This window comes from Schistosoma mansoni, chromosome 2, assembly GCF_000237925.1.
Source record: "Schistosoma mansoni strain Puerto Rico chromosome 2, complete genome".
In the NCBI taxonomy this organism is placed as follows: Eukaryota; Metazoa; Platyhelminthes; class Trematoda; order Strigeidida; family Schistosomatidae; genus Schistosoma; species Schistosoma mansoni.
The window spans coordinates 27,137,431-27,149,854 of record NC_031496.1 but is presented as its reverse complement, the minus strand read 5'-3'; the positions used below and the strand labels follow the sequence as shown (position 1 = coordinate 27,149,854).

Here is a 12,424-nt window from a genome sequence, read left to right as displayed (position 1 = left end):
TTAAGCTAACCATTTCGCTAATCCATGGAAGTCGTGTGATGTTCAAAATATCTGACTGCTCAGCCGTTTCTCACATTCATAGAATTTCTTGAACTCAATTAATCATAGAACTTCGAGAAAGAAATTCGCAATCGGAAAACACAAGAGACCGCATACATTCGATGTTTTTATCATCATAGGAGATCGGAAGTTCTTATATCTTCTAGTTACTTTTGTGATGTCTACTACGCTCACTGAAGAACTTTATCTGTTTGAAAGGATTGCTTTCTCCAATTCGATATCTCTATGAAAAAAACCTCAACATTTGCTAATTCTGTCAATTTCATCGAAGTACCTCTAGAAACTGATTAGTCGTAACTGTCAATCTATAATTGAAAAATCAATCCTTATTCCATTTTGCTTTATCATTCATACTTATATGGCGTGAGTAAAATTATAACCTATTATGATTTGATCATAAAATTAAATTTAACATAAGTTCGTGATGTCGGGTACTTCACTGAGATTATTAGATGAAACAGTAAAGACACCAAAGATAAAAAGTAATCAATAAAAATGATGAGAAAGGCAGTTAGCGAAGTGAATCTAAAGATTGCAGTTCACTTGGATTTGTAGGTCAGCATAAATAAAATCTCATATTTAATCTGTAATGAGTCGTCATAAATTCATCTTATGTTTGTTGCTATTCTTATGAGGCATTGATTACTCAGCGTCAGTGAATACAGACACTTCTGATTGCTGAGTCTTGAACAAGCTGAAACTCACATCTTCAATTCGATCACTAATTACTTTCAGTGAGACAATCAAGATAGCTTTCAAGCTATTCTTCATATCTCACTACAAACTGGAATCTTGATATCTATCTTTTTTTGTGAATAAAATATAAATCATCTGTTTTTCAAGTAATGCACTAAAATTATCTACTTGTTAGTGTAATGAGATTTTCTATAATTATTTTCACTTCTTGCTTTCAAAAACGGTTCAGCAACTAATAATTGAAACAAGGTGAGCATATATTTAATGTTCATTTCCACATGATCCGAATGTCATAACTGGTCGAACATGGTGAACTTTAGTATTGTTACTTAATGAAAAAATGTCCATTTGTTTAGGTGACAAATTTTCAAAAAATGCTATGTTCAGTTCGTACTCGAAATATTATTTGATTTGTGTATTTTGGAAAGAACCACAACGGTCCTGAATACATACTATTAATTGTTTTGTAAAACCTGAGATATTTCTGAGGATGCTGTCTTTTTCCAAATATCATTATGAAAGTATTTTAGTAAATTTTAATAACTGGAAGTTATAGTGAAGTGAATAATGTTATGCAACAAAATATATGATGCTTCATAGTGTGTATTTGACATATTTTTTGTACCAAATTAGTTAGTCAATCAGCTACAACGTAGGACCAGGCACATTTATGCATCGGTCCAAGTTTCCATAGTTAGGTAATAAATAATTAAGGGTGTCCTGTTTTTATCGATTTTACTTTATTATACTGACCTAATACTAGTACTGTTGAATTGTAAAACAATAATCTGGTTTGGTCAAAATGAATTTTTTAATTCATTTAATACTTGTTACATAATAAAGTAAATGTGTACACTTGCCAAAAGTTATACAAAGGAATATTTTTAAAAAATGATAATAGAATATAATAAAAGAGAATCAAATAAAGTCATATGCGAAAATAAGATTGTGATGAATAAATCTACTCAGGAATAAAACTTGGAATGGTTCGATTACATTATGATAGGTTTCAATTATTCCAGATATAAATTAATATACATATGTGGTATGTTTGAAGTACGAATACAAATTTTGATCCGTATGACCACTAGAAACTCCACCTATAGCCCTTTTACGATTACTGGCGGTCCAAGACCAGACAAAGGACGAAGGTTGGACATGGGCTCATCAGCCCCCATCCAGTAGAAAACAACCTTGCTAAACAAACGCTAACCAGAAAAACAACATAAACTATGCACTCCGAGTTGAAGGGACTTCATTCAGAAGAATCATGACGCCTTATGGTGAAACCGAAGATTGTGATAACCACGGGAACAATTAATGTAGGTACACACAATGTCCTGATAGTGTGGGAGACCGTAAAGACCAGTCAAATAGCAATGGAAATGAGGAGATACAAGTTGGCGGATCTCGAAATAAGTGGAACCCATTGTACCTAAACTGGACAGGATAGAAGAGATGCTGTTGTACTTCGGTCATGAAGAAGAAACTGCTTCGCAACAAAATGTGTGATGCATCATACTGTGTATTAGACATATTTTTTGTACCGAATTACATCTCTGAATAAAAAAGTTAGGTAATAAATAATTAAGAATGTCCTTTTTTATCGATTTTACTTTATTATACTGACCTAATACTAGTACTGTTGAATTGTAAAACAATAATCTGGTTTGGTCAAAATGAATTTTTTAATTCATTTAATACTTGTTACATAATAAAGTAAATGTGTACACTTGCCAAAAGTTATACAAAGGAATATTTTAAAAAAATGATAATAGAATATAATAAAAGAAAATCAAATAAAGTCATATGCGAAAATAAGATTGTGATGAATAAATCTACTCAGGAATAAAACTTGGAATGGTTCGATTACATTATGATAGGTTTCAATTATTCCAGACATAAATTAATACATGTATATGCTTTCGATAAAACAATACAAACGAATAAAAGGCGTGTATATTTATAATTATTTACATGTGTAAAGCGTCATTTAAAAAAATTGTTTGTCTCTACATTTCCATTGAATCGTTCAGTTGAATGGATCTTAATTCTTCGGAACATAATTTATGATTAAAAGAATTAGACAGCTATTCGTTTATGTACATGTTGTTCAACGATTCCAAATGATCCTGATGTGCATTTGTTTTTTTCGTGGAAATCAACGGTATAAAAAAAGGTGATAGAAAGTTTCTTAGAAGGAACGACAAAATTATTGTAAATGGTAGTGAATTAGTCACAAAAGGAATGTAAATGTAAAAGAAAAACAAGTAGAACGTAAACTCAACCAGATGTCTACAAAATGAATTCATACATTTAGCAATAATTCAAAATAGGAATCAATCATAATAATAATAATACAATCAATTGCAGTCACTCTAAATCTGGTGCTCCATATCCAAGTCGAGCTAGTGCAATATTTAATCGATGCCGTTGGATTGTACGGAATTGTTGTTCTTGTATCTGAACTTCCTTTGTAATAGTTTCTGTTCCATTATTGTGATAATTGTTACAATTGTTCTTTCTATTAACATTAACCATCGGACTAGAATCTAAACCACGTTTTATTATACTTAAGTATTGAAATAAATTGACAATTGCAACGAGTCTATCTCTTGCTGGTAATGATATTTTACAATCGATTTCATTGGAATCAGGTGACTAATGAAGGAATAAGAAAAAGAAAACAATTAAGTGTCATATATTAGCGTTTTAAAGGTAAACAATAACTTATCCGTAAATTAGTATTATTACTATTGCATAGCCAACCTACTACAAAAAGGATTTCTAAAATAAGCATTCTAGTTGTTCTAATTAAGTAGTTTTCATAACGAACTGATCTCAGCATTCAACGAGATAGATTTTTAATTAATGTGGATGTGGTATGTTCGAAGTACGAATAAAAATTTTGATCCGTATGACCACTAGAAACTCCACCTATAGCCCTTTCAGGGTTACTGGCGGTCCAAGACCAGACAAAGGACGAAGGTTGGACATGGGCTCATCAGCCCCAATCCAGTAGAAAACAACCTTGCTAAACAAACGCTAACCAGAAAAACAACTTAAACTATGCACTCCGAGTTGAAGGATCTTCATTCAGTAGAATCATGTCAGCTCATGGTGAAACCGAAGATTCTGATAACCACAGGAATAATTAATGTAGGTACACACAATGTCCTGATAGTGTGGGAGACCGGAACGACCAGTCAAATAGTAATGGAAATGAGGAGATACAACCCATTGTACGTAAACTGGACAGGATAGGAGAGATGCTGTTGTACTTCGGTCATGAAGAAGAAACTGCTTCGCACACAAGGAGTTGCTCTAATACTGTATAAGAAAACATGTGGATCCACAATCGTCAAAGCATCCTTGAAAACAAGGAAGGATGGAATCACAATGAATGCTATCGGATGTTATGCACCCACCAGTAATAGCAATCAAAACAATAGAGATCAGTCTTATGAGAGGCTGCGGTCAATCATGGAGAAGTGCTCAGTAAAAAGCCTGACCATCCAGATGGAAGACCTGAACGTTTAAGTCGGAATGGAAAACATCGGGTATGAAAAAACCATGGGACGACATGGAATGGAAGAAAAGAACGAGAATGGTAAGAGATTTGAAAATTTATATGCATTCAACACAAAGGTTATAGGTGGCATTAAAATCACCCACAAACCCATTTACGAATCTACATGGGTCTCACCGGATCATATTATAAATAAATATCGCCAAGAATTTCAGATCAATGGCAGACGTGAGAACGGATAGGGAAGTTGACATAGGTTCAGATCACCACCTGGTGGTTGGCATGATATTGAAGCTAAAGAAGCGCTGGACAACTGGAGAGACAACATTGCAGTGGTTGAATATTGCCTTACTCCGAAATACTGACAAACTTAACGAATTCAAGATACCTTTCAGCAAGATCTACTTAAAGAAGAGAAAACTAATATGGAGAACAAATAGGAAGGGATCAAATAAGCACTAACTTTAACGTGTAGGGAGGTGCTAAACTTTAAGAAGCATCATCATCAGGAATGGATCTCTATCGAAACCCTACACATGATTCAAGGAAGGAAGAAAAAGAAGACAGTAATTAGCAATCGTCGAACAAGAACAGAGAAAGTCAAATCACAAGCTGAATACACAAAGGCAAAGAGGCGTGTGAAGAGTAGCATGAGAGCTGACAAGCAGAAATAAGTAAAAGACCAAGCAACGATAGTGTGAAAAGCTGCAAGAGAAGGAAATGTGAAACAACTATATAAGAGAATGAAGAAGCTGGTGGGGAAGTGTAATATAATCTTTGGCAGTATTATCATGTTATACGTTAACAGAGCACACAGGCCACAAGATATAACATATATGTTCTCGAATTCCAAAGTAACACAGAAAAAACTTTTAAGAATTACATTTTATTGAATAGTTTATATCTCATAACACGAAAGGAAGAAAAGGTAACCTATAAGCGAAATATACAGAATGGAAATGTTCTAGGTTTACTGATATTGAGCTACATTACATTCAGTATCTGGTTATATAATTGATATTTGCTAAGAGTTACTTCGAATGTCCACATGTTTCATATAATTCCTGCTAATAATTAATAATCAATTACCATAAACTTTGACCAAAGTTTCACATTTCCCATAATTAATCATTATTGTTTCTATTAGGAATTAGCTTCTTATCATCTATTCGTTTTCAATTCTAATTATTTTACTAACAAATATAAATCCTTAAGCAAGTGTAAGTTTGTTTATTCAATTTTAGGTCACAATGTTTTTATAATTTGAAGTGAATCTCAAATCAATAATGTAACTGATCTATGACCAGACATCTGAGTGTTTTAGTAGAGTCTCCGTCGGTAAAAATGTGGTTTTTACATTTGAGATATTTCTTCTTGATAGCTATCATAGAATGTGTGACCTAGGTCATGTATGTTATCATGTGACTGCAGCCAAACACACAGTGGCATATGTTATGATTTGTTTCAAATGATGAAACATGACACTTCTAATAATTTGATGAATCTCTAAATGAATTAGGATTGTAGATCACTAAGAAAATGATCTCCTAACAATTAAACTTACTCTGATTTTCATACGAAACGCAGCTTCATATTTTGGCATTAATGAGCAGTATTCACGACTAACTTTTACTGTTTTATCACCGCCATTTACATCATTACTCCGGCGTAAACCACCGCCTAATTCTGGAGTAATTGGTGTAATCTCTAAACCTAATTCCGGTAATGCTTGATAAATTGAAGAGATAAGTTTTCTGTCAATAAATTGAAAACAAGGTTTAATATCTTGCAAATATAAACGATATATAAATTTTGATAAAGATTTATCCAATGGAATATGATTTGAATTGAATGATGAATTTGTTTTACCACAATTAATGACTATTGGTGAAGAATATTTATCGTCAGTTGTTGTTTTACCTTGTAAATCATTATGATTGTTCACTGAATCATTTGAAATTTCCTTAACAGTGTAATCATTGTTTGATTCAGTGGAATTTTTTAATGTAATAGCAATTGTTTTGATTATATGATTAGAACGATTAGAGTCTTTGCTTTTACCATGGTTATCATAGTTGTTGTTACTATTTGAAATCTTTTCAATATCATTCACAATATCATTGTGTACACCAAAACTATTGGATAAAGTTAAATGATTATTCTTCTCATTATTATTGTTAGTGTTTTCGTCTGTCTGATTATTAACAACTGTTTTGTCTAATATTTGACTGGGTATATTGATCTTGGTCATTCGTTCACTGATTTCTTTTCTAGTATGTTCTTTTTCTTCTCCTTCCTTTGTGTTATCTTGATGACATAATAATTGTTCATTCAATTCTGTAAATGCTATCGTAGGTAAATTTAATGGACAATCATTTTGTATCCATTCTAGAAATTCCTATGAAACAAAGAAAATACAGCAATTAAAATGCCAATATATGCTGAAGTAATAACTATGATGCATGATAAACACTACATTATTGTAGGAAGAAAAGATAATTTTCCTGGTATGGACTTTTGAAGAATTGCGTTTTGCGAGTACTTAGAGTAATTCCTAATTACTAGTGACTGGGATATTTGTAATTAAAAATTCGATCTACATGAACTCAATAAACCGGCCAATTAACTCTCAAAACACTTCAACAAGTACCTACAATATGATGAAACAGACCAAAAACAGGTGTCCGTGAAAAGCTTGATGTTCAATAAGCCCATTTTGAAGTAAAATGAAATATAGCGACAAAACATGACCTTAATGTATGTAATTTAACTAGTAAATTTAGTGTTAAAAATTAACCAAACAGGCAAAGTTAATATGAATGTATAGATTGGAAGAAAAGTTATCGCGGTTATCTTTACAGAAAATGACTAGTATATATTAACAGAAAACTGGATTACCTGACGTCTTCTTAGGAGACAATAAATATGCAGTTCAAGATTCTTGAAACTATATTGATAGGCAAGTGTCTGACTTTTTCCACATATTTCTAAATTATGATGCGTTGGACAGAATGGAAGGCCTTACTATTCTTACAAATTGCACCAGTTGTCTTAACAACCATATTTAATCTATTCGAATTTCACAGCATTAGTAGCAGATACAAATAAGTCCTACTGTTTCGCATAACAAACATCAGATATCTATCATCCATCCAAATAGATTATCTCACCTTTGACTTAAATGGTACGATACTTGTTTTTATTGTGCAAAATATTTTGATTAGTTGCTCTGTTTTATTTAAACTCATGCTAACTGAAATCCATGACCACTATTAATTTGTAAAGTTAGTTATTGATATTTTATTACCAGAAACTAGTTTATCACTAAGTAGTCAAATCATGTGTATTACAACTGATTGATTATTATTCACAATTGTGATAAGTCACTTGTTATACGTGATTAATCTAGAAAATTTTAAGGTGATGATTTGGATGGATTAGTTACAGTTTGAAAACAAATACAATGAATACATAAGTTTTAGTGTATAATCAAAATGTAGTCTAGTTTTGCAATATAAGCATGATATAAATATTACAACTTTATATTATGCTTTATGATAGTATATATTGATTCTTGATCAAATGTAGAAATCTTAGTACATAGGAGATGACATGAGAGGCTAATTTTTCGATAATGTAATAAGAAGACGAAGATTATCAGAACTATGTGATATATTAACGCAATACATTTCGAACAATCTGATCATACATTATATACTTGTTAAGAACATTTATATATAAAAATAAAAGGTCAACTAGACTGGAAATAGGGGTAAGAATAGACAAGGATAATAATGATAAAATAATGTGAAAACAATTTGACACCTAATCACTCTAGATAATAAGCTAATATTACCAGGGTAGGTTTAAGGAGAGAACAAACTGTTTTTGAATACACAAATGGGGTTCGAATTTTCGTATGGCTAAGGCTTCAATAAACCTTGGTATACGCTCTTTTACACTTTTATACAACACCACAAAATCCGATTAGATTGTTCGAAATGTATTGCTTTAATATTTCATCACATAGTTCTGATAATCTTCGTCTTCTTATTACATTATTGAAATTTATCAAAGGGACTTATTGCTTTAGACTAATGTTTGTCAAAATGTAATATTTTTATTTCTTCAGGAATAATTCTCTTATACATAATGTAATCCAGAGGATGTCACTACTCGTATAATGAATATAGATTGGTTAATCGGTGATCAGCATTTAAGGAACGATTTTTATCTAAAAAAATAAGTTAATTTTACTATCGTTATTTTAGCAATACGATCTACCAGTAATTATTGAAAGAGATAAGTGTATTTATATAATTGTATATCATCGTGTATCAGTAAAAAGCCATCATGAAATGTATTTGACTGAATAATTAACTACTACTACTTCACTTGAGTTTTGAATGCGTTGAAATATTATTTTTCAACAGCTACTTATCAAACCTTTGTTTGTTGGTTATAACAAATGTTTTCATCTTGTTTTAAGAACTTGTAGTAGTAATTCACTATGGAATTAGAACATGAGACGAAGAAATTATTCAGTACTTTTATGAATCAGTTCTGTAAGTGATGTAAGTTTGTATTGAAGAATGTCTAAAAAAATGTTTTATTATTCAAATTATCAAATAATAATGAAATCACTTCCTCATTTTGCAAACTACTCATTCATTTCAAAATGGTAACACTTACGAACTACTGACAAGTATCAACGATATTCAGAACATTATATTTTGAACGGTTTAACTCATGAGTCGATATAAGCTAGACCAACATTGAAAACATGGAAGTGCTGGAATGCAATTTCTTCCTAGTATGGGACTCCTTAGCAGTGCGCACCCATAATCCCACACATGTGAATGAAACACAGAACGTCCAGTCTTGCGCATGAACACTTAATCTCTACATCACTGAGAAGGCATCCGATGGTGTTTATATCTAACTTCAATCTATCCATGATGTCGCGCAACCCTTCATTCCTTTTCTGAAGTGGATGACCGTCTATAGTCGGCACGAACTGGACTCCATCGATCACGGCTTCTCACTATTAATCTCCTTATTAATAATAATCATGTGCCCACTAGTGATTGGCTTCAAGATGAAATTTCTGGAGTTCTAGCGAGAAACCATAACCAGCGGAGTCCAATGTGTCGGGTGTGAGACAGCTAAGTTTAGTCTCATTGCTGATTATAATGTAGACAACTCCAAAAATACAAAAAGCAGCAAATACATGTTTGACTTTGGGATTATTAAACAATTTAAACAGAGTGAATTGTAGACATTCAAAAGAATCAACAACCGATTTACTGCATGAAACATTTCAACATTGTTTGTAGATCAACATTCATTGTATGAATGAATTTAAAATTTTCATAGTTGAAAGCGCGAGTCAATTGAAGCTAGACCACCAGGGAAAACCTTGAAACACTGGATGGCCGTTTCGTCCTATTGTGGGACTCCTCAGCAGTGCGCATCCTCGACCTCGCCTCGCAAGGCTCATGATTTCAACGACATAAAATTACCGAAATCCCCACAAAACCCCCCTTCTGACCTACCAGTCTCGCGCCAGAGCACTTAACCGATAGACCACTGAGCCGGCATCTGATGATGTTTATGTCCAACTCCAACCAATCCACGAAGTTGAGTAACCGTTCACCAATTGTCTTCAGTGAGTCCCTATCTCCCAACAAACATGGTTTGAACTCCACTGGTCACTGCTTCTCACTAGAACTCCTGGATTTACCTCTCAAAATCAGTTACTAAGAGTTCCACAATAGGACGAAACAGCCGTCCAGTGCTTCCAGGTTTTCCCTGGTGGTCTAGCTTCAATTGACTCACGCTTTCAACCATGAAAATACTAAATCTCCACAAAAACCCCTTCCGATAAGAATTCTAAATTGTCAATAATGAATATTCCAAATTTAAAAAAAAATCACTAGAACTCTCATTAAAGTTCATTAATAAAGTTGGGATTGATTGGTCAATCAAACGTCAAAAATTTAAAAAAGAAACAGAATTTTAGCATATATTTCAATGAAGTTAAACCAATAAACCATTCAAATTTATTGTAAAACTTATAACTGAACTTGAGAAAAATTAAGTATTAATAAATGAAGAAATCATCCACCTACTTCAAATGTATCAATATCTAAATTATTTTTACATGGTCTGTGTGTAATCACTGCTGTTAATAGATCACGTCGATTGAATTGTTCCAATCCACCACATTTAGCATTATTTCTTTTGACTTCGAAAAGATTACTTGTAGCCAATTTACGATAAATTTCAGGTGATTTATTACAGGCTATATTATCATATTTCATCCTGTTTGTTGAAAAAAAAGCAAAAAAATGATTAAACTAACTGTACTATGAAATAAAATATAAATTGAAAATTTATGTTGATGTGTTGATTTTTCACAGTGAAATGCAGCCTAATGCTAATTGAGATTTCGTACCGTTTGTTCATGAACTTTCTTCTTCTGTAAAATTTTCATCAGTAATCTTTTAAAACTGTTGGTTTCTGTCCTGTTACAACCTAAATTTTATTTTATATTAGTCATTTGCCTTGTATTGTGTTATGTACTGTAATGCATTCTGAATTCAGTTAGTTCTAATTCCCTGACAATTCCGTACACTTCCTAGATCAATCCCATTGTATAATCAAGTACATTTGACAATATAATATCAAAAGTTTGACAAGAAATGTTTTGGGGATAGATATATTACAGTTGTTGACCAGTTAGGCCACACATATAAATTTTAGAAATTGCAAGAAATATGTATTATATAATGTAACGATTAAATTGTATGGCGTGTGTGTGGATTAACATAACAATCAATCAGTCATATTATAAGTCATGTTAAGTCCATGAATTTAATGTTATAAGATAGTCATATAAGTAGGCGCAAAATAATTATTAAAATTATAATGATATTTCTGATCGTGACATGAGTGTCCTACTTCACGCCCGTTCAAAGAAGTAGACGTTTGCGTGGATGTATTCACTCAGTGTTCAAAGGCGTAATTTCAATCTAATACAGTATGGAACCAACTACATCATTCTAGATAAAATAATTGATAATAGAATAAAGTATCTAGCAGATTTAATCTTAGGTTCGATATTTTTCGATAATGTATTTTTGTAACCAAAATGCTGCATAGTTCAAACATATTTGGAAAGTATTTTGCGAGATGATGTCACTGGTCATGTTGATGTCTATGACTTATTTTACTCACAAATAATATTTTAATTGTATTCTCTTGCCGTACAGTTGAATCTATTTAAAAGGCAGTAGATATTTATCAGTTGTTTCAACATACTTACGAAGTTTATCTATTATTCTTGAGATTCCATCTCCACAATTCTACTTTAATATCATCGACAAAAATTCCCATGATGACTGACTTTCTGCTTAATTTAGTAAGATCTACTACACTGGGATTCTAAGTTATCCAAAATTAAAATATAATTCATTAAATGATTACCACATTTTGGTGCATTCTGTTTGATGTTTTGGAGAAGCTTTGTATGGTTTAGCTCTAAGTATCATTTTCTTAAAGTTGACAAGTCCTTACAGAAAGTGCTTTATTGCAAATTAACATCAATAGAAACATATCATACTAAAGATATTTTCCTAGCAGTTTATAAATACTGGTCACCGTAAATAACGCTGGTGGAATGGTAATGGATGATTCCCTCAAGTTACGTGGTTCTCACCATATATTTCAAGCTGATCATTGAGTTTCATTTAAAATATTTCTGACTTGCTCATTCGGAAAAAGATGTGGCACGTATATTTCGATGACAATCATCATACGATCTGACTAGTGTCAAATATCGTGCCACCGAAGTATGCTCTTAAATTCTATGTATATGTGTATAACAATCTTATTTGTTTTAAATAAGATGCTGCACATGAAATTTCTTAATGTCTGCATATATTCAGTCGTATCCTAAATATAACCATTATTATCACTGGTGGTAATGCGTTTGTAATCTATTAAAAACTAACATCACACTAATCATGTGACCTATGAATAATTTTATAACCGAACATGATTTTTTGATATCTGTCCTTTTATAAGCAAAGATGGATAGTGGCTAGTAGTGGAATCCAGGACGCGCGTTTCGTCCTA

The 12,424-nt window shown here is 32.1% G+C and overlaps 1 protein-coding gene across 1 annotated transcript in view; it reads right to left on the bottom strand.

Annotated features, from left to right (window-relative positions):
• Positions 1 to 3,329: 3,329 nt before the first annotated feature.
• The window catches only part of Smp_011220 (putative glucosamine-fructose-6-phosphate aminotransferase), a gene marked incomplete at both ends in the record, with an annotated part of 18,754 nt that continues 9,659 nt past the window's right edge, over positions 3,330 to 12,424 (bottom strand). Inside the window, 3 exons of the mRNA XM_018796251.1 lie at positions 3,330 to 3,416; positions 5,850 to 6,683; positions 10,417 to 10,607. Of these exons, the coding sequence (XP_018650483.1) occupies positions 3,330 to 3,416; positions 5,850 to 6,683; positions 10,417 to 10,607 (1,112 nt within the window). The remainder of the gene's footprint in view (positions 3,417 to 5,849; positions 6,684 to 10,416; positions 10,608 to 12,424) is intronic.